General features: G+C 38.8%; 1 protein-coding gene across 8 annotated transcripts in view; it reads left to right on the top strand.

Moving 5' to 3' along the window:
• Nucleotides 1-24,012, top strand: part of PTK2 (protein tyrosine kinase 2) — a 191,741-nt gene that overhangs the window by 59,779 nt on the left and 107,950 nt on the right. For all 8 annotated transcript variants that reach the window (XM_080939760.1, XM_080939758.1, XM_080939759.1 and 5 more), the window contains 5 exons: nt 3,962-4,188; nt 11,761-11,927; nt 19,252-19,339; nt 23,562-23,641; nt 23,838-23,900. In XM_080939760.1, coding sequence (XP_080795886.1) covers nt 3,994-4,188; nt 11,761-11,927; nt 19,252-19,339; nt 23,562-23,641; nt 23,838-23,900 — 593 coding nt within the window. In that variant the 5' untranslated portion in view covers nt 3,962-3,993. The remainder of the gene's footprint in view (nt 1-3,961; nt 4,189-11,760; nt 11,928-19,251; nt 19,340-23,561; nt 23,642-23,837; nt 23,901-24,012) is intronic.

Genomic DNA, 24,012 nt, shown 5'->3' with positions numbered 1-24,012 from the left:
TGTTAAGGAAGAACAAAGTGAAAGCATCCCATCAAGAAGGCAGTTTCTTTTTGTAAAAAGGGTGTTCCATGACTTGCACAGGGCTAGTAAGCACACAGCAAATCAGGAAGTTCACTTAAGTTTTGATCTACAGTGTTTTACTGGGAGTTTGACCTTATAGTTTGATGCTATTTCATCATGGTGTTCATGGTGTAAAGGGGAAAGATACAATAGAGATTAAGTTAGGAATTTCAGAGATTGAGCTAATAGACACGCACAGTAGAGTTTCAATTCATAAGGTGGTGGGGGAGATTTACAGAATATTGGCTTTTGGTGAACTAGCCTCCTTTGAACTTTACATCATTGAACTTGGAGCTTATTGGTGCAGCTAGGCTAGCTGTCTTCCATTTCTTCCTCCTACTCTAGCTTTTTATATGGCTACTGGGGACCAAACTGAGGTTATTATGCTTGATTGGCAGATGGATACTTTACTTGAACTCTGTGTAGATAACTCTCAAGCTCACAGATATGAGGCCATCTCCGCTTATACAGTGCCAGGATTAAAGACCTGTAGTATCATTGTTTAGTGTGACTCACAGATACTGCAAATATTCTATTTTTGTTGACTATCTACAAGAATTTTTTGGAAAAATTCAAATATTATTTTGTGGAAAGAATTTTCGTTGTAAGTTACTATTTTCCCATTCAAGTTATTTGTTTAGTTTTTTTGTTGTTATTATCTTTTAAAAATGATTTATTTATTTTTATTTTATGTGAATTGATGTTTTGCCTGCATGTATGTTTGTGTGAGGGTATCATACCCCCTAGAACTGAAGTTACAGAAAGTTATGAGTTTCCATGTAGGTATTAGTAATTTAACTCAGGTCTTTTAGAAGAATACCTAGCTATCTTAACTGCTGAGCCATCTCTCCAGCTCCTGCTTTGTTATTTTGTTTTCCTTCTTTGTTTTTTAAAGTAGTATTTTAAGTTAATCTTTTTGAGAATTTTAAACAATGGGTTTGGATCATATTTAAGCCCTTGAGCAACTATTCTCAGATCTACCCTCACCTTCCCACCTATCTTGGTGTTTACTGTGTTTCTCCTTCCTCTCCCCAACACAGTAAGTCCAATTTGTATTTGCCAGATATTCTTGGATGTGGGGCTTGCCTTGGAGAGTGTTCACCTTATCAGGTGTCATACCCTGAAAGAAAATGGACTCTCCTTCCAGTAGCTATCACATACTAATAGGTCTTCAGCTAGGTATGAGAGAGACTTAATGCCAATCACTCCTTAGGTCAGGGAATGGCACCATTAGGAAGTGTGCCCTTGTTGGAGGAAGTGTGTTACTGTTTGAGTGGGCAGTGAGACCCTCCTCCTAACCATGTGGAAGCCAGTCTTCTCCTAGCAGCCTTCAGATGAAGATGTAGAACTCTCAGCTCCTCCTGGACCATGCCTGCCTGGATGTTGAAATGCTCTTGCTTTGATGATAATAGACCGAATCTCTGAACCTGTAATCCAGCCCCAATTAAATGTTCTCTAAGAGTTGCCTTGGTCATGGTGTCTGTTCACAGCAGTAAAATGCTATCTAAGACATTCTTCTTCATGATGAAATTTTGGTTTGGCTTGAACTTATATTGGTTCTGTGCATGTTGTCATAATCTCTGTGAGTTCATATGTCAAAAGGAAATGTCTTTTTTGTAAATACTGTTTTCTTAGAGTTACTCACAACTGTTGCCTCTAAGAGTTGTTTTATTTTCTCTCCCTTGATAACCTTGGAGCCTGGGGGAGAAAGGGTATAAGATGGCCTATATAGGGCTGAACATTGTAGACTCTGCACTTGACTGGATTTGATTTAAGATTGAACTCACACTGTTACCTAGGCTGTCCAGAATTCTTTATTTAGTATAGGATTTTCTCAAAAAAAAAAAAAAAAATCAAGACAGTTTTCATGTCCCAGATACCAAATTTTGGGATTACAGGCTGTAGCTATTATACTTGGCTTTATATGATTTCCTTAAGTACTTCTTTGCACAGAAATGTATATTCTATCTAAAACTTCAACTTGGTATAAAGTTACTGGTAATTTCATTAGCAAGGGCAAGACCTTCAATGTTTTGACAGTTGTATGTATTATCTAATAGTCCCTGATCTTTCTAGTTTTCTTCTTTCTTGATATCTCTGGTTTATTTTGCATGTTTCCTCTTGATTGGCTTTCCTTGAAATTATGCCAATTTTACCTTTTTTTTTTTGGTAAAAAAATTACTTAATCTTTTTTTCTAGCTTCTAAGTTTTGCTAGGTACATGTACTTAGATGACTGGTTTTTAGCCTTTTCTGATATATACATTTAAGTGTGCAGACTTGTTTCTAGGTATAGCCCTGTTTTCATCTTCAGATTCAATATTTCATTCTATATTTTAATTCAAAACATTTGGTGCTTCCTTTTGACAATTGAGTTGTTTGAGATATGTAACTTGCTTTCCAGACACTGGAAGATTAAAATTTGATTTTAATAGTTGTCTAGCTTAATGCTAGACACAGAACCTACTCCAAGTAGTCATAGTCCTTGTTGACGCTTGACAAATTTGCTGTTGTCTGTGCAACTAACAATTAGAGTACTGTGTTCAATTGTGCACAGAAGTGCCATACCCACCCTTTCTCCATTCTTATCTTTTCTTTCTTGGTTCTGTTCAGTCCACGTGTATTCAGTCTCATTAGTCTTCAGTTCTTTTGTATGTTCGAGCATATGTAATTATGTTTTTGTTTATTTGTAATTATGTAGTATCCCCTAGCCATTGTTTATATTTTGATTTTGAACTTAACACTACATCTTGGAAATCATTAATACAGGGATTTTGGTGGTTTAAAAAAGTATGGCCTCCACAGACTTACATATTTGAATATTTAGTCATCAAGGAGTGCAATTGCATGAGAAGGATTATGAGTCAAGGCCTTGCTGGAGTAGGTGTGGCTTTGTTAAGCAGAAGTGTGTCACTGGGGGAGGGCTTTAGGTTTGGATCATTTGAACACTGTAGCTGTTACGGACAGTGTTGCCTTAAATATGCCAACTATTTATTTGAATATGTGTTTTCAGTTTCTTGGAATTTTCCACTGTGTGGTAGAATTTTTTTAGGTCACATAATGGTTCTGTTTAGCCATTTGAGGACTACTAGACTACTGTCATGGTCATGTTTTACACAGCTTTTTATGTGTATCACACAAGGGCTTTTGCTTTCTATATCCTTGCCAGCACAGGTGTGTGTGTGTGTGTGTGTGTTTGTGTGTGTGTGTGTGTGTGTGTGTGTGTGTGTGTGGTCCTTTTATTTTTATTTAAATTTTAAGGGCTGGAAAGGTAGCTCAGAGGTTAAGAGCACTGACTGTCCTTCCAGAGGTTGTAAATTCAATTCCCAGCAATTACATGGTAGCTCACAACCTTCTGTAGTGGGACTGGATGCCTTCCTCTGGCTTGTTTGAGAACAGCTACAGTAATTAATAATTACTGTACTTCTTAAATAAAATAAATAATTATTAAACTTTTAAATTAAAATATAACTGCATCTGTTTTTTTCATCCCTATGGTTGCTCCAACTCTTTCCATAACTCTATTCTCTCTCAGATTGATGGCATCTTTATTATTACTATTACATATAATACTTACATATAATATTTTCTGAGTATGTTTAGTGTGGTGTGTGTGTGTGTGTGCGCGTGCATGCACATGTGCCGTTGTATTATTTTTAAATAAGTCAATAAAATTTGGACATTGTTAAATAGGAATCCTGGTCCTTAAACAAAACTTGTAGTAGGCATTTATGGCTATATATCAGGCCTTGGGTGTAGAGAGAGAAAGAGAGCACAGTGATTGTGTGGGGCGCTAAGTCCCTATTCTCCTTAAATACTTGTACACACAGAATGGTGACTAGAAAACAGTGTTGGTGACACATTGTCAGGTTGAAAATATTCTTTTCCTTTCTCCCCCAACAGAATATGACAGATACCTAGCATCTAGCAAAAGAATGGCAGCTGCTTATCTTGATCCAAACTTGAATCACACACCAAGTTCGAGTACTAAGACTCACCTGGGTACTGGCATGGAACGGTCCCCTGGTGCAATGGAACGAGTATTAAAGGTCTTTCATTATTTTGAAAGCAGTAATGAGCCAACCACCTGGGCCAGTATTATCAGGCATGGAGACGCCACTGATGTCAGGGTAAGTATGTCTTCTCACATGACGTCTTTAAATAGTTATGTTTCAATGGCATGTAACTCCCTGCTCCCCAGAGTAAAAGACAAAATAGTTTTTATTTAATGCCTTATTTAACTTCACATATTGGAGAGATGTTAACCTTTTCTTTCTGATGTATACGTAGCTGGCTAGGGATTGAAGTGGTCAGTGTTAGAGCATTTGCCTAATAGTGTGAGGCTTTGGGTTTGATTCCCCAGTAATTGGCAAGTAGGACCATGTTAATATATAAGTATTGTTTTCTTAGGAAAATAATAGCTGAATCACATGTTGATCATGTACTGCAATTTTTGTTTTCCCACCTGATTATTTTAACCCTTGGAAAGGTACAGGAAACCACTGTAATTAAAATAACCTCTAAACTTGTAAAACAAAATGATTTTTCTATGAAGTGTAAATTTGGGAGTGTTTCTATATCTTCGATAGAACATTTCTTTAGAAATCCATTGAATATATAATGTGTTTCAAACACTGTTATATTGTAATAATGTAAAAGATCTATATTAGCTTTCTGACACTGTAATAAAATTTCTGATCAGTGAAGGTTGGTTTTGACACCTAATTCTGAGGTTCTAGTAATGAAAGTAATTTTATTGCTTTAAGCCTCTGGCAACGCCACACAAAATAGTTGAGGCACATGGTGCAAACTGTTCCATCTCTGAGCCAGGAAGCAGAGGAAGAAAGAGGAAGAGACTGCTTTGATCATTTAGCTCTCCTCAGAGATGCTCTAGCTATCTACAGATCTTTCACTAGCCCTCCATCCTAGAAGTATCCCTATCCTAGGCACTAACTAACCATCGCAAGCCCTTGTTTTTACAGCTTAGAATCTGTAGGTCAGAGACATGGCGTAGTGTAGAGTACTTTCTTGTAGAGTGTGCTGTACATAGGCTTCTGGGCTGCTGGGAAGCTTAGGTAGCACTGCAAAAGTCTTGGGTTTTAAGGGTGTGAGAGCTAGTGATAGACTTAGGGAGGAGACAGAGGGGAAAGTGTGTTTCAGAAAGTTAGATGTGAGCAGGTAGCATAAGGATTTGGAAAATGGAGTCAGTGTGGGTTTCTAGAAGGCATTTGTTTTGGTGAGGTGTTGGAAGATTCCTCTTTCCACTCTCCTCTTACCTGTATTTAGTCTTAGAGAACAGTACTTTCTAGTGCCAAGGTTAGCTTAGACAAGTCTTTCTCCTTTTTTTTTCCTTTTTAACCATAATTAAGTCAGTTTATTTAGATTCCTTTACTGTTTTATTCAAATAGTTTTTCATGAGTTATACTTTTCTGTTTCCTCTGTACAACTACTCTATTGATGGACTATGTAGATAGATATTAAAAGGATCATGATGTGGGAGGAGGTACTCATTTCAGTGATATGGGGGGATTAGGGACAGTATTTCCTATCATCTCCAGCTTTGCGTGTAGCACCTCAGTATGCTTAAGTCTCCTGTCTCCTGGTGGTGTGACCTGTAAGATGGGTACACGGTGAGTGCCCAGATGGTAACCTAACCACTGTTAGGTGCAGGCTGTATATCCAACTTTGATTAAAAATAGTTCTGATATGTTATTTTGTTCAGCCTTTCAGAACTGAGGCACCCCTGTTGGCAGGTAGCATATACATTGTTCACACCTTCAGGCAGATGTCCTAGAGACATATATGTGCGGTCATTTACAAACAGGAAACATTAAGCAAAGATGTGCAGTATTAAAATTGCTAATCCAAGAACATTGTAGTGATATTTTAGAATAGTGACAAAGAAAACTTTATGTCCTCCAAATCCAAGAAAGAATTCTTATCTAGAAGAAAGAAAAGTATTATCCAGTTTCCCCATGTAATAGCAAACAGAGGAAAATGCTATAAGAGCATTAGGAAAGCACTGGTCTCACAGGAACGGACACCAGATGAACTGTCCACTCAGGATTCTGACATATGTTGCCTTTAGAAGAACAATGACGTAAAAAGTCAGCAGTACAGGGCTTGCTTTCTGGGGATAACTTTTATATGGTATAATGAGCCCTGAAGAAAGTGAAGCTTCTCTCTGTTCCTTTCTTTCTTTTTGCTATTTTATATGCTATGTTGAATTCTGTTGATCTTTGATGTTTCTCTAAATAGTTTTGGGGATCCATGAACCACACCTGTATAAGAAAGCAAACTTTAGTAGATAAAGTTATGTGTGTGTGCTGTCTCCTTTACACACTACCTTTCTTCTCTGGGTTCACTTTCCCTGAGATGTAATAGTGCTGAAATTACTAGTTGGTCATCCTTAAGTGGTACAAGTGAAATAAAGACTTGCATTTATAATCCAAAGCTAGAAATGACTTATACTTTGTGAGGAGGGCATATGGAAAGCCAAGACAATACAAAAGCTAGACCACTTATGCCAGATAGTGTTATGTTTTAAATACAAAGGAAAATTTTAGAAGATAAAAAGCCTAATTCCAGTTAATGCAACAGTGCTAAGACAGATGCAGCTTTATTGCTAATAAGGAGGAACTTCTAGTGTCCTGAATAGAAGGTCAAATCAGCCATACCAGGCCCTCAAGACAAAGCTCAATCCAGGTTCTGTGAAGGTTGAGAGAGGAGAAGCTGCCACTTTAGAGCAGTTCTCAAGCAGCAGGGGTTGGTTCATAATGTTTAAGGAAAGTAGAATTTCTGTTAATGGAAAGGATTGGTGCAGCAGCAACAACTGGCCTAGAAGCTATATTGTACTATATAGAAGACAGAGCTAGGTTGCTAGGCTAAATAAGACCTTTCAAATGTAGATGAAATGCTTTCTAGGAGACATGGCATCTATGACTTTCATAACTAGGGAAGAAGAGCCAGTGCCTGGTTTCAGAATGCAAAGAACAGGGCTAAACTAAAGAACAGCTTCACTGTTGAAGAGAGCTTGCTGTTCTTTAGAAGTTTCTGAGATTCCAGTACCCTCTTCTGGCTTCCATGGGCACTTGAACATACCTAAACATACACACCCACAAACACACATAAATAAAATATTTATTTATACATAAATAAAATTAAACTCAAAGAACATAGGGCCAAGCAGAGTGTATACAGCTCTGGCAGAGGACCATTGGCTTACAACCACATGTAACTCTAGCTAATGGATCCATCGCCCTTTTCTGGCCTCTGCAGGCACCTGCACTTCTTTAGAGGACTGTGTGCCCAAGGAAATATCACTTTTGTCTTGCTAAATAAAAAAGAGCATCTTTTCTACTTGCACAAAATGATATTGGCTACTTTGTGCCTACTCACACAGGGCCTCCCTGACAGAGGCATCTTTCCTCTCCTAGCATATGTTTGAAAGAAAGTGAGTTATATTGACCTGTAAATGTCCTTCTACAACCTCCGGTTGTTTTAGATGGCAGGGTTGAAATAGGCTGGTTCTTTGACTTTAATTTCAGAGTGAAACTTGATGAGAAAACACTTAGTTTAGTCCCTGAGTTTTGTTCTTGCCTCTTTCAAAGCAGTTAAACTTTTTACTGATGCATGAAACTTTTGTAACTGCATTGATCACATTTGAAGTTCAGCATGCTTCAAGGGACTCTGGGTCCGGTTCCCTGAATTCCACCACAGACCTGGAAGATATTCTGCAAGCAGTCCAAGGTTTGCAGTGTTTGCTGCCTATCATCTCTGATAATTCACCAGTCAGAACTGCATAATTTCTTTCTGCTAGAAGAGCAGGTGGGTGTATGTTCAAGATGTGATGGTTCTTGAATGCTGACTACTGTGAGTCCAGATAATTTGTGAATAAGAAAAGATTCCATGTGTCCTAGACTTTGGACTTTTCTCTAGAGAAAAAGGTGAAAGGGCTGGTGAGATAGTCGGAGGTTAAGAACACTGGCTGCTCTTCCAGAGGTCCTGAGTTTAATTCCCAGCATGGTGAGTCAACATGGTGGCTCACAACCATCTGTAATGGGTTCTGATGCCCTCTTCTGGCATGTAGGTGTAAATGTAGACAGAACACTCCTATATTTAAAAAAATATATATATACATAAATAAAAATTTTAAAAAGAGGAAAAAATGGTGAAGAAGAAAGTGTTAAGAACAAAGTAGGGGATGGCTATTGCTGGCACACACTTTTAATCCTAGCAGAAGCAAGTGCATCTCTGTGTTCCAGGCCAGCCTTTTTGTCAGAACTTGTTCCAGGATAGCCAAGGCCACACAGAGAGATCCTTTCTCAAAAAACAAACCGAAACAACAAAAAAGAACAACGTAGAAGAAAAGCGGTGTTAGGAAGAGTGGGAGGTGGCAGAGAATGAAGAAAGGGAATTTTTTTTTTTTTTTTTAAATCGTGGTCACTGATAAGTTATTTCTCAGCCAGTAAAATGAGCCAATTCAAACCAGGTTAAAATATATATAAATGCAGGTTTATTGGGAAGCTGCTCTTGGGCAGGCAAGTTCAGTGGCCCTAAGGAACCAAAGTCTGGGAAGTAACCATAGGAAAGGAGAGAGGGGAAGGGGAAGAGAAAGAGGGAAAGTGTGCACAGAGATTAGGGGGTGGGGGAGAAAGAGAAAGAGAAACCAAAATGTCTGAATTATATAGCAAAGAGCCTCTTGGGGTAGGACAGATAAGGCCCTGGGCTGGAAAGTTCAGGGTTGGGGCAGGGTATTCCAATTAGGGACTGAGGGATGCTGTAAGAATCTAGAGGCCAGGTCTGCTTTGGTATGTAAAATATGCACCTGAAACCAGTCTTGGGCAGGGGGATTCTGGCCAACACTAATCCTCATTCTAAGCCCCAGTGAGTTGGAGGACTTAAATTCAAGTACCCGAAGTTGGTTCAACAAGACTCTTTCAGACTTATGCTCTCCAAACTCCAAACATAACACACACGTGACATTTATGTCTTTACATTTGTGGTGATTTGTTATAGCACCAGCAGGGAACTAATACAGTGGCTGTGGACCATCTAGAGATAAAGTTCTTTGCTTTAGAGGGAGTTTTAGATGGACTCCTGGGCCAGGTGTCAAGTCTGAAACTCTGTATCCTTATTGTGGGATAATTAGCAGAGTGAGTGAGATAGGGAAGGAAGGAAAGAGAAACACATTGATATGAGATCACTGCCCATCCTAGAAGAAGAATAAAGTAAGGTGAGCAATGTTAACTGGGGCTTTTGGTAGTTTCTCTAGTAAGGAACCTAGAAAATAAACACGAGAAGATGGGGAAGCCTTTCCCACACAACAGCTGATGCTTGTTTGCATGTGTTATGCCTTTCTCTTGACAAAGTCAGACCTTCTGTGGTTAAGAATTGCTTCTTATCACTCATCATGTTCCTAATAATATACATGGTGAGTGGGTGCTGTGGATCTTAAGTGAGCTAATATCCAGCAAAGTGTGAGCGTGTAAAAAGGGGGTAATGTCACTTACTTTTAACAGTCTTATACCTGAAAGATTAGCAAGTACATCAGACCAGGCAAGATCATAAAGAAAAAAAAATGAGAGGGTGAGAACCTTGTCACTAATGTATAATTAGGGAGATGCTAGTTATGACAGTATGCATATTGTAGTGTCTATTTTTAGCTTTGTTCTTCACATTAACAACCATCTTAAGATTATGTGTTGCTAAGGTAGAATGAAAGATGGTTGCTAACATTCTGTGTAAAGTGATAGGTTCATTTTGTTGATGTATAGTTTGTTGTACTTTACAAGGTATTTGGTTTCAGTGGGCTACTTTTGTCCTGTGCTGGTGGTATTCCATGAATGACAGCAGCTAGAAAGACGTTCAGTGAGCACAGTTTTGCATTTCTACGTTCTGTTCTCACGTATGATGGCCCATTAGTAGTGAGTAACTGCATGCACCCAGTGCTAAAGTTTTGTCATGAACATTGTTCTATTTTTGTCCTTAAATACTCCTTTCTTAAGATGTCTATTATGAGTATTTAGTACAGAGAACTGGTTTTGAAACCTGGCATTAATAGGGAATTGGAGGTTTCAGAGTAGCCAAGTAAGGTTTTATGCTTCATAGGGCTAGATGGTTAAAGGCATGTGAAGCTGAGAAGTTAAAAGTTGATTTCAGCTAATTTCAGTGGCCTATTCATAGAACTACTCTTCACAGTTCCTGTGTTCCAGAAATCTTGCATCTGTATCTGTGTGTGTTGTGTGGTAATGGGACATTGTCGAGCAACGGTGCAATGTCTTGAGAACACATTACTTGCCAAACAATTTTAGGCTGTAATTTAAGGATAAAAGCCACATCTGTTTTCATTCTAGCATCCAAATAATTGACACAATAACCTTAAATAAGAAAATTTAAGCACTGTGACTGGGCAGATACTCATTTATTCTAACCCTCTAAGATATCTACTTCTCGGCCACAGGCCTCATGTAACATGAGCCTTGCTTTGGTTTAATCTGCTCCATGTTTATTCTCATGGTGAATTCCTTGGCAAAAATGTTCCTTGATTCCCCCTGGACATTTCACCTCATAGCCACCTCTTCTCTTCCTTCCTCTCTCACTTTGGGGTCCTCTCCTGGGATCAGAAGTCCTGCCTTCTCTGCTCAGTCATAGGGTGTTCAGGTCTTTATTAACCAATCAGATAATTGGGGGAGGGGGCATACTTTACTCAATATAAATACGAAAGATGGTTCAATAATCATCACAGTACTGTCATCCAAACTGTAACTAGATATCTGGACACAGAAATCAACAACTGAATATAAAGTGCACTGTCTTGAAAAATGAGAGAGAGATGGAACATATTTTTCTTTATCACTAAAGAGACAGTAAGTGGGCTGCGCTTGTATGTCCTGCACACAAAGTGCAGTGTGTGAGCCAGTCTCATCTCTACACAGCTTACGAGTTTGTCATCATTTGGGGTATCTTTTTGTGGGGGTTTTCCCATGGAGGCAGGTGAAAAAGAGATGACCATTCTAAAGCGGGCCATTCTCGTAGCCCCAGGAGAAACTTCGTTTTTCCTGTTTTGAAGGCCACTATTTCCTGGACTCAGAGCATAGTGAGTGTTAGAGCAGTGGGCTTGGAGGTGTTTTAATAGCAAACAGTTACGACTGATTATAGAAGATCTCAGTTTTTGTTTTTTTAAAGGTATTGGTATTATAGCTTGGTCCTTCAGAAAATACTGTCTCAAAGTGGAAACTGACAGTGCTGGTGTGCTCTGAAAGAATTGAGACAATGGAGTTGCTGAAATATTGCCTTGTTTATCAGTAAGCATTTAGATAGAGAATCTTTTTTTTTTTGTGTCCTCTTCGTGCACAAAGTTTTTCTTGTTCATAAAACTTGTTGCATGAGAAACAATAATTCTTATGTAAGATTAACATTTTGTTTATGTAATGCATTTAAGATTTCCCATAATGACTGAAGAGATGGCTCAGGACTTAAGAAACTGTTCTTCCAGAGGACCTGGGTTCTGTTTCCACCACCCACATGGTAGCTTGCAGTTGTCTGTAACTCCAGTTCCAGAATATGTCCAGAGTATGTGACAGCATTACACAGACATACACCAATGCACATGAAATAAAAGTTAAAAAAAAAAGAATTCCCATAACTAAGTAGACTTTTTTGGTCATTTATAACAATCATTTCTGTGGGGTGTGTTCTAGGGCATCATTCAGAAGATAGTGGACAGTCACAAAGTAAAGCACGTGGCCTGCTATGGATTTCGCCTCAGTCACCTGCGATCGGAGGAGGTGCACTGGCTGCACGTGGACATGGGTGTCTCCAGTGTGAGGGAGAAATATGAACTCGCCCACCCACCAGAGGAGTGGAAGTAAGATTCTAATCCACTACAGCAGGAGTATGCTGGGTTACTCTGTATGTTAAAAATATGTGCAGGAGGATGAATGTGTATGCCAACTTTTATACTGCTTGCAATTAGAACTGTATAGAGGAGATTAGCTAGTAGTTACTAACTGGTGATCCTTTTTGAATACTAGGTTAAACCTGTTTCTTTTTCCGTCCCTTGTCTTCTGTTACAGTCTTTGTTGGTCTCAGCTGTTCTCAGTACTGCCTGTTATGCTCACACTTCTGCTCTAAATGATATTGCTGCTTTATGAGCCAGTGTTGACCACTCACATAGTGGGCTGGACTGGTCCAGGAGATCAGTGCTAATGGCCATACTTTTCCAATAATTTACACTCACCTGAAAAGAATGGTGCACATTTGTTCATATATAGGAGGGCTGTGGAAGTGAGCTCAGGTGATCCCTGCTCAAACAGGGATGTATCTGAAGTTATTTTAAGAGTATTCAAAAGTATTCCAGCTGAGCAATAGTGGTATACACCTTTAATTCTAGCACTTGGATCTCTGAGAGTTTGAGGCTAGCCTAGTCTACAAAGTGAGTTCCAGTAGCTATACTGAGGAACTGTCTGGAAAAAAAAACACCAAAATAAATAAATAAACAAATAACAAACAAATTAATAAAATATTGTCAGTCACTTGTCTTTTTCCTGGCTAATACCTATTAATTTTGATGAATAAGTGAATCCTCTTTGTTGGGAAATCTTAAATCTAAAATACTAAGTTTTGAGAGCAGTATAGCTTTAAAAAGTGCACTTCTTTCATGTTATACTCTGAGGCATGCATGTAAGAGGATCAGTAGCTCAAAGGCCCTGGTCAACACAGAAAGTTAGCTTGGTTTGGTGAAACATGAATACATACAGTTCTGTGTCAGTTGTATAGTTCATCAGAATGCAGTTGTATTTTCAAATTTGTCCAATCACTGGAGTGAACAAGCTATTTCTGGAGAGTATAATTAGATTGGTTTATAGCAACCAATAGGGAAGGGAAATTTGACTTCTAAACACTTAATCAGACCATTTAATGTTTAAAATTTAAATATCTAAATGTCAAATAAAAATAACTGCAGGTTTCGGCTTGCTGCAGTTAGGTTACATTCTTCTTTTGCATAGACACCTTAGAGGGAAGTTTAATCTCCTGGTTAATACCTATTAATTTTTATGCTCAGGTTATTTATGCTCAGGGAATATCACTCTTTTGAACATTAGTTTTTCTGTTGTTCTTTTAAGCCAATTTATTTTTACCTTAAATAAAATAGAGTAGGGCTTATTATTGCTAAAACAGGATTCAGTGTTTGAAAAATTAGTAACTCGTGAATGTGGAGAATATTGCTGAATGGATATTGTTGAAGACATTTCAGAGATGACCAGAGGAAGCAGGATCATATGCATGAAGAATGTAAAGATGTTGTAACCTCTCCCTTCTTGCCTCCCTCTCTCTAATGTGATATGTATGTGTAATGTGTATTTGTGTGTGCTTGTGCCTGTGCCTGTGCTCCCTATTAAATCTTCACATAACCTTGGATGGAGTACAGAGAAACCAGTAAACAAACTACTGTGAAGGCTGCCTAAAGATGTTGGGCAGAGAAGAGCATGGATGGTGGGGTGGGAAGCAGTGAAGAGTCTTTCCAAGGCAGTGCTCTTGGAGATCCCTGAGTGTCCAGTTTCAATGTTTGAGTCTTTTCTGCTCAGAAATGTTCTGTAGCTTCTCTGCTTGAAGGGCAGGCTTCAGAGTTTTTGCCTCCTTTGTAGTCTGGCTTCTACTGCTCCTTTCCTTCTGCTCTGTTGACATTTGTTTCTCTCAGGTTTCAGCTTCCACTAAACTCTGAAGTGTATTTTGAGAGTGTTTTTGTCAACCTAAAACGGGATCTGAGTCTTTTCTCGTGCTGCCTTTGGTAGTTGTTGAGTAAACTAGCCTTCATTTTTTCCAACTACCCCTGTCCCGCTTCCTCCTCTGCTTTTACAAAACCTTCATGACTTCACTTGCCTTATTTGAACCTCCAGCTTTCTAGTGGTTTTGCTAACATATCAAGAGTGATGCCTAAGGGTATGACACTTCTGCCCTTTTCCAGTGCATTTACTGCTTTTGTTTCCTGTGAACACTCACCTGTGTCACCACCAGTGTCTGTTTCTTCACCTTTCTCACTCAGGAACTGTCATTCTTATCACTCTGTTTCTGGCTCTGGTTGTACATGGGACCGACCACATTGGCCTAGAGTAAAAAATTCCTCAGTGAAAATGAAGTAAGGTGATGTATTGATAATATGATTGTAAAATAAGCAGTAGGGAAAATAATATGATAGTGTTCTGGTAGCAACCAAACTATTACAGTAATGAAAATGAGCTCACTTATCTTCATTCTTAGGTTCAGATTTTCTAAAGATTGTATTTGATCTAAAAGTTGTTGTCATCTAAGTTTAGCTTGGCAATGTTTTATAATTTTGATTATAAAAATAATAGTGTTTGTACTGTCAGTTAATATGTTGGTTTTGATTCTGAATTTTCCCCATCAATCAGAGGATTATTTAAGTGTGTCTTCAGTACTGACTCTTAACTTGTTCTCATGCATCATTAGAAGAATAACTTACTTATTTTAGTGTGGGCTTGCCTGGAATTTACTATGTAGATCAGACTAGCCTAGAAATTACAGAGTACCCCAGTTGCTGTCTCCTGAGTGTTGGGATTAAAGCCATGTGCCACCATACCAGATGAGAATGGTAAATATTTTTATGATGCCTTTTTTTTTTTTTTTTTTTTTGCTCTTTTTAAAATTTTGTTCAGATAAGTCTTTACCCTTTAGGGATTGGTTGATATCTTCATTCTTTTTGGAATGAATGTATATAGTTTTTTCGCCAGACGTGATGGTACATGTCTTTAATCACAGAATTTGGGAGGCTAAGGCAGGAGGATTGCCCTGTTTATGCTTAGCCTGGGCTGCCTAGTGAGTTTCTGGCAAACCAGGCAAGACCCTATATCAGAATAAACTGACAATAGGAAGTGAATATGTTGTAGATTCCTACATAAGCTGCTTTTTATGCTATTCCAGTATTGTTTATATTTGTCTTGTTTGGAAATAGCATGTTAATGTATTCCACTAGTTTTTGTTTTTCTGAAACAAAATCCTGCCAGATTCTACATTTCAGATTGTAATGTCTTCATTGATACTTTATGTTGGAACATTCATTTTTCTTACATTCCTCTTGTCAGTAACATATGATCCAGAAGGAAATACCACAGTGCCAGTTTAGAGTTCTCAGTCTGCCCATATTGTGTGTCTGACTGATACTTTTGGAGAACACTATCTAGGTTGTTTTTTTGATTTGAGTTTGTCTACTGTTTTTTTTTATGATTATGTTGTTTATTTGTTTTGGTTATTTGTGACAGGATCTTTCTATGTAGTCCTTGCTGACATAGAGCATACTATGTCAGATAGGCTGGCCTTGAACTCACAGAAACTCACCTGCCTCAGCCTGAGTGCTGGGATTAAAGATGTATGCCATCACTCTTGGCCAGACAAGACGTTCTTTACTGCATTGTATTAGTTAGGGTTCTATAGAGCCCCAGAATTTATGTAATGCCTCTCTATATTGAGGGAATTTATTGTGATGATTTGCAGTCAACAACGGTTAGCTGTGAATGGGAAGTCCAGGAATCTGGTAGTTACTCAATCCCAAGAGGCTAGTTGTTTCAGCTGGTCTTCTGTAGAAGTAGGTTCCAACAGATACGCTGGCAAATAAATGAAAGCAGGCAAAGAAAAGGGTATCTTCCTTCTTCCTGTGTCCTTATGTAGGTCTCCAGCAGAAGGTGTGTCCCAGATTAAAGGTGTGTAACACCATTTGTGAATCTGGGACTTGTTTTGTCCCAGGCTGACCTTGAACTCCTTGCTTTAGTCTCCTGGGATTAAAGGGTGGACTACCTTGCTTGGGCCTAAGCTTTTCATGGCCACTATGCCTTGAGATCGCCATGCCAAGATCCAGGTCAGAAACTCGTGTCTTCAGGTCTCAAGATCTGAACCACAGGTGTGCCCTCCAGTTCTGGATTATAGTTCATTCCAGATATAATCAAGTTGACAACCAGAAATAGCCATTACATGTATGATACCAGGAAGTCTGTCCTGGCAGACTTAATTTACTGGGGAACCCTGTTAGGATCATTAGTCTCGAGTGATAACATAGATTTTCCTGTTACTTTTTTCCTTTTGTAATGAAAGATAGTTTCCCAGACAAGATACTGAGCTCATGCAGATAATGTGGTTTTCATTGTATTATCACCTGTTATAGCTCCTGTTAGTGATTTCTCCTTGCAGTGATTGGTATGTTAAGTTTTACTAAATGAGTATTTGAGTTTTCATCTTTCTTTGTTTTGTTTTTAAATTGGTAGTGTAAGAATGAGTTTGTCCACGAGGGTTACCTGTGTTGTTTAATGAAGCTGTACTTTATAACTGTCTTAGTTAGGGCTTTACTGCTGTGAACAGACATCACGACCAAGGCAAGTATTATAAAGGTGAACATTTAATTGGGGCTGGCTTTTAGGTTCAGTCCAGTATCATCAAGTCAGAACATGGTAGCATCCAGGCAGGCACGGTACAGAATGAGCTGAAAGTTCTACATCTTCATCTGAAGGCTGGTAGCCAATTACTCACTGCAGGCTACTGGGATGAGGTTCTTAAGCCCACGTCTACAGTGACACACCTACTCCAACAAGACCACACCTCCTAATAGTGCCACTTCTTGGACCAAGCATATACAAATCATAACAGTAGTTGTTAGCCAATCTGTCTTAGTATCAGAGCTATTAGATTTTTTTTCTTTCTTTCTTTCTTTCTTTCTTTCTTTCTTTCTTTCTTTCTTTCTTTCTTTCTTTCTTTCTTCCTTCCTTCCTTCCTTCCTTCCTTCCTTCCTTCCTTCCTTCCTTCCTTCCTTCCTTTCATTCCTCCCTCCCTCCCTCCCTCCCTCCCTCCCTCTTCTAGGTTCCCAGTAGTTGCTTAACTTGTAGGCATCTTATGCTTACAGTTGATGTGAGCTCCAGGAAGCAAGACACCTATGGCACTACTACAGATTGCTTTGGGGCAATAACAAAGAATAATTTTTTGGGGCATGTTATATTTAACTGGTATTTGGAAATCCATAGAGAAGCAACGTAACTAGCCTTAGCATGGTAACAAAAGTGTAAAGAGAACCCTGAGCTTTGTGAAGAAGAATTAGGGTAAGAGGGATGTGGTGATAGTGTCACAGGCTAAGGATGATGGTTTGGAATTAAATAAGACTGGAGTTAGAGCACCTTGAGTAAAGAGTCTTTGTAAGATACACATAATGTAGTGTCCAGAGACCAGAATTCTTTATCGGGAGCCTTGCCTTTCTACACACAAACTAGATTTAGTTCCTCTTTGTATGAAGTAATTGAGTCTCACATTTTATTCCAATTTTGGCTGCACTTACATGTTTTTACTGTAGATATAGAGGAATTCTATATCTACTTCTTTATTCTTCTTAATACTTACAGTTATTTTGCATGTTAGTGTGCATGGTCTGTGTACGTGTATATGAAAATGTGAATATTAACCTGTCAGTATTTCTTACTGAGTTGTGAACTTCCTATTTCTTTTACTTCCTCCTTGGCCCCTGGTGGGTCTAGTGAAGAAAAACTTTAACCCTGTGGTAATCACTTCTCTGCCCAGGACATGATAGTGTTTTCCTTTCCCATGGATAAAGCCCTACAATCAGGATCTGCAGGGGTTTGTGTAACCAGCTGTCTCTCTGGAGCCTTGTTTCTGCTTGGGGTTTACTTGTTCTATCCCAGCTGCATTTGCCTTCCCAAGTGACCTATAGCTCTCTTCCTCACTTTCTCTGTTTAGACCTTAGTCAAGGGTCACTGCCTCAGAATGCCTCCAAGTGCCCTTCACCCCTTTCACTGCTGATTTCCACTGTGTATAAATGTGTGTTTGTTTTCTGGTCTGGACAAAAATATAAGCTTGTTGAAAGCCAGCACCCTCTACCCCGCTTCTGTCAACTCTTTGTTGAGTAGTGGTTAACATAATCTACCATAGAGGTCATTTATGGTTATATGCCAATGGCTGATCCACAGTTGTGTTTAAATGTTCATTTATTTCTCTAGTATCTAGGGAATTGAGTCTCACTAACATGATGTCCGACAGCAAGTGATACGGCATAGTTCCATTATAGGCAGTCTTGATCAAGAGCCCATGTTCTTATGAAAAGATGGCACCTGTGTAAAATGCTGATTAGCATCAGAGTGCTGTGTGGAGCTAGGTCAGACAGTGTTTAACTGGGGACCTAGTTCCTTATTTGTAACTGGTAGTATACTCACAATGAAGGTTGCTGAATATATACTTTCTTAGACTGCAGAAAGCTAAGAACTATACTTCCCTCTATACTATCATTATTGATGCAAAACAGTGCACATAAGTAGTTAGTTTCCATTAAGTCTTTCCTTGAGAATGAATGGTACCTATAATTCTTTTCTTGACACCTGCCCAGTGCAGCGTATCTATCTTGAGTTAATGAATGCTGTCTTGGGGCAGAAGTGAAGTACAACCTAATTATTTGCCAGTTACTTTGTTTTTAGAGGGTCTAACTGTAAGTCCAGGTTACCTCCATTTATCTCATAGCTTACCTGCTTACGAGTACTGGGATTGCAGGTTTACCCTACCACACTGCCTGGTGTTTTATAATAAAATAGACCTGGTGTATGGATAGTGAACTCTTTTCAAAAGATACCATTAAAATTTTTGGGAATCAGCTGGGTGTTGTGGCACACACCTTTAATCCCAGCACTTTGCAGAGGCAGATGTAGACTTCTGTGAGTTTGAGGTCAGTCTAGTCTACAAGTGAGTTCCAGTCAGGTTTTAAACAAAAACCAAAATGAGTTTTCATAGTAGCATTGTTCCTTCAGTCCAAAAGTTGTAGCAGTATCTATGACCACAGTCAGTTTTGAGGTAATGTGTCCTATTTTTCTGTGCGATGTCCTGCGGAGAGGTGTAGATTAGTTGTAGGGTGCTTGAGAATGAGACAGTGAAGGTACCTGACCTTGGGCTGCAGGCTTTTGCTGTCTTTATGCTCTTCCTTATCCCATACTGATTGAATTGTAGCACCTGTTGCATAGGTACACTAGGTTTGTGCTGGAAAGTTTACATTTAAATATTATATGTGATCTTGCTTTCAGAGTTATATCTCAGTTCATTGGTAATAAGGTACTCACAAATAATAATGTAGATGTAGACTGTAATTGAGAAAATGGCTTATTTCTAATCATTGTATTTTGTTAATTGTCCTTTAGATATGAGTTGAGAATTCGTTACTTGCCAAAAGGATTTCTAAACCAGTTTACTGAAGATAAGCCAACATTGAATTTCTTCTATCAACAGGTATAAAACACATTCTTTTTTATATGCTTGTTTGTTTCTTTGAATCAACTTTATTTTGTGTTTTTGTTTTAGAGTAATATTAAACCTTGTATTTGAGAGACTATAAATGTAGAGTAGTCCAGTATTAAAAGAGTGTTAGCTCATGAAAAGTCTTGTTTTTAACACTTCTTGAATCTTTTTTTTTTTTTTTTTTTTTTTTTTAATGCTTAGGCAAGGCTTAAATAATACTTGTGCTGGCCAGTCATGTTTGTTTTTAGTCTTAGAATTTAGGAGGCAGAGGCAGATGGATTTCTTTGAGTTCAAGGCCAGCTTGTTTGACATTTATCCATTTTGCTCATGTCAGCAAGGGCTCCATAGACTACTACTACCACCACCACCACCACCAACAACAACAACAACCACCATCACCACTACACCACCATCACCACTACATTACCACCACCACTACACCACCACCACCACCACCACCACTATACTACCACCACCACCAACAACCACCACCAACCACCACCACCACTACACCACCACCACCACTATACTACCACCACCACCAACAACCACCAACAACCACCACCACCACTACACCACCACCACCACTATACTACCACCACCACCAACAACCACCACCAACCACCACCACCACTACACCACCACCACCACTATACTACCACCACCACCAACAACCACCACCAACCACCACCACCACTACACCACCACCACCACTACACTATCACCACCAACCACCACCAACCACCACCACCACCACCACTACACCACCACCACCAACAATCACCACCACCACTACACCACCACCACCACCACCACCATCATTACACCACCACCACAAAAAGATGCTTCTTCTGTATGTGGACAGTTGGCCTTGACTGCTGTTCTGTGATTGTGCTTGGTCATGACATCAGTAGTTTGTTATGTAGAAATCCCTGTCAGTGGACTTGAATAATTTTTGGTTCTAAATTTCATAATAAAGCAAAATGAGAGTGTGAGACTTCTCATGGAGGGAAATAAAAAGAAGCCTAAGGCAATTACTTGTAGTATGTCTTAGTTACTTTTCTTTTACTGTCATGAAGATGAAGTTTGGAAGAAAGACTATTTGGGGCTCACAGTTTCAGAGGATGACTGTATGACCATGGCTATGACCATTATAGTGGGTAACATGGTAGCAAGCAGGTAGCATGACTCTGGAACAGTAGCTGGAAGCTTAGGTCTTGATCCACAAGTGCAAGTCAGAGAGAGCAAATTGGGAATGCTGTGGGCTTTTAAAACTTTAAAACTCACCCCCAGTGACACACCTACTTCAACAAGACTATACTTCCTAATCCTCCCAAACAGTTCTACAACCTGAGGAGCCAAGAATTCAAACATAATGAGTCAATAGGAGCCATTGTCATTCTGCAAAGTGTGTTTAGTTTAACTTCGTAAGTCTCTATAGTCTACGGTGCACAAGAAAATGAAAGTTTAATCAAAGTCTTGAGGTTTTGAGATTTATAATTCTGAGTTATAAGCCATGTCTGCTTAAAATTTGTTTTTGAGACCCTTTGTAAATTGTCTTTTGAGCTTTGTATATAAAGTAGAACTGTTACAGCTTGCTCTGAATGATTACATGGATCAGATGTGATCTATATAAAACAGAGCTCTAGGACCTGACTGCCAGTAGATTCTCCTTAAATAGTGGCTCTTCTATAATCATCTGTAACCTTCAGGCTTTCTCTGCAGCAGTAAGATGGGATTGGGAAGATGCTGGTGTCCAGACTGAATGAAACATTTTAACAAAGTAGTTCAGTGTGAGAATGAATAGGTGTATGTGTGTATGTGTGTGTGTGTGTGTGTGTGTGTGTGTGTACACACTTACATGTATAAATGCATATGTGTGTATGTTTTTATATATTTGTGTATATATTTATATATTTGAAGTATGGTATAGACTACCAGTAGGGATATATTCTGAGAAATGCATTTTTGGGAAATTTTGTCATTGTGCAAACATCATAGGGTACTTGCACAAACTAAGACAACTACATCATCAGTCAGGTCTTAAGGAATAAACATTGTTTTTGTGTTCATTTTATGACCTGGAATGATATGTGATATATGGCTGTGTAGGTATATATACTGAAATGCTTGGTCAATCTGCTTTATTTCACAAATAAAAACAGTTCTGGAATTGATAGGAGACTCAGGGTTTTAAAATGATTAATAATGGAAGCGAACAGTGAAGGTGAGGGGCCCTGAGTCTTACGGTACAACCTCAGGATGTGACTGAGCTCAGTAGCTACAGAGAACACTGGAGCAGAAGACAAGCAGTGCTGTGACACCAATTGGGTGGCAGTAGAAAAATAGTGTACAAAGTCACTTCAGCTATTCAAAGAGTACAGGTGTTTTCAGTCAGACCACACGTTTTAGCCTATGAATTAACTACTCTGAAGAAAAGCCTTGTACCATTTTGGAGTAAAGCTTTCATATGTGAGAGCATCTTCTCTGAAAATTGTTATTATTGTTTCTTTTTAAAAACTAAATAAACATTTGATTTTACCTTGATTGATTTTCCTGTCTCTGAAGAGTGTTTAGAAATTGCAGTAATTGACCCTGTAGACAGTTGGTTAATGTGCTGTTTATCATCAATACGGTATTGAAAATCTGCAGTGGTACCTGCCCTGAAACCTGTCCTGGGTGATGGAAAGACACTAAGGCCTTCCTCCTTTTAAGAAAATAGAAAGTCTGTATGGGAGTCATGAAACTTACACTGTTTTATATCAGCTGCTCAGCAGTAAGTGTAGATAAAGGGCATTTGTGCTCAATACATGTTGTTTTCTCCAAGCAAGTAGGTAGATAAACAGTGGCAGACAGGGGACTTCAGGGTTTTGCAAGGAAAGAGCTTAATGAAGGCTGTGTGACAAATGGAATCCAAATCCTTGAATTAGAAGCTGGTAGCCTAGGAGATAATATTTGAAAATTTGGAAGTTTATTTTGGGCAGTAGTCAACATACTTTTTCTGCAAAAAAAGCCAGAAAGTGAATACTTTAGGCTTTACTAAATAACCTGTGTGAATGTTTGTTTCAATAAGGAAGAAAATAAGACAATAAGAAGGTAGGTAAGACAAATATTTGTGTTGATGATGCTCATAATGTAACTGCACGTAGATTTTGGTAATAGAGATGTGTGATGAGGGAGGGCAGACAGTGTTCTACTCTAGGTTCAGAGTGCATGCCCCCATCTTCAAAATCAACTGCAGATTTTTGTCTCCTAATTCAAATCTGCAAAGAGATTGTGAATGTTTCAGCTTTGAAGATGTGTTCATGCTGATAGGTATTCAAACAAACTGGTGTCATGTGTTAGTGCATGCTGGAGGGGGGATTTATTATTATTAACACTATTATTTCATGTATATAATTGATATGTGTGACTGTCAACATCATGTGCCACAATTCAGGATCCCCCTTTTCTCTCCATTCTGGGTTCCTGGGATCAAATTCAAGTAATCAGCCCTGTGCAGCAGGCTCCTTTATTTGTTCAGCCATCTTACTGGCCTGCTTTTTGTGTTTTGAGACAGAGTCACTGTGGGATGGCAGGATTGTGTCACTAAATCTGGCCCCATTTGTTTTTAATTGAATATGTTTATTGCCAGAGGTGTCACTACTGTTGCTTTATGTTAGACTTCAGATGTGTTTCTTCCCAGATTAATAACAGAGTGGACAGTTGGCTGGGATTGTGAGGTTGCACATTGGGTTTGATGAACATGAGTTTTTGTGGCTCTTGCTCTGAGGCCCCCATATGCTTCGGGAACTAGATTTATTCCTCAGAGAAAAATTGTTCTGCAGTTTAGTAGAAATGCAACTCTTGCTGCTCATTTATGCTTTGGGCTGAGTGGGAAGACCATGAAGCAGTCTTGGAATGTACAAGCCTGCATTGGTAAAAGATGCAATAATGCTGCTTGCCATAGAAGCCTGGCAACCTGAATTTAGTTGCTCGAACCTAGGTAAGGTGGAAGGAGAGAACCAACTCCACAAAGTTTTCCTCTGCTCTGTGAAACATACATGTACATAAAATACTTAGATTTTTACTTAATTTTTGGTGTTACTTATTTTATATCCAAAATTCAGTATAATTATTGATAGAATATGAGTAAATATGTATAAAGCATTCAGCAAACATTTAGGGATTGATCATATTGCAAACACTCCTGTTTCCTGTTCCTTTATTTCAGGTGAAGAGTGACTACATGCTAGAGATAGCTGACCAGGTAGACCAAGAAATAGCTTTGAAGTTGGGTTGTTTGGAAATTAGGTAGGTGGTAATGCTACATCGTTTTTGTGCTTGTTTAATTTTTATTTTCTTCCTTATAAAATTACTAATAAAGTCGTGAATAAACTGTGAGGGGATCCACATTACTTATTAGATTTGTCTTTCCTAGTTGTTTCTAATTTAACAGCCTAAAGATACCTTTTATACACATGTCAGTGGATGTGTTTCCTGATTTCAGGCGATCCTACTGGGAGATGAGGGGCAATGCCCTAGAGAAGAAGTCCAACTATGAAGTGCTAGAGTAAGTACGGCACATCTGAGTATACTTCCTCTTGGCTCATCTCTACTTAGAAACTGCCTGAGGGAATGGTCTTCTCAGTTTTTATTTGGAGGAGAAAAAGCTTTTAAGAAAA

This window comes from Micromys minutus, assembly GCF_963924665.1.
Source record: "Micromys minutus genome assembly, chromosome: 27".
NCBI classification, from domain to species: Eukaryota; Metazoa; Chordata; class Mammalia; order Rodentia; family Muridae; genus Micromys; species Micromys minutus.
This window is presented reverse-complemented; position numbering and strand designations above follow the sequence as displayed.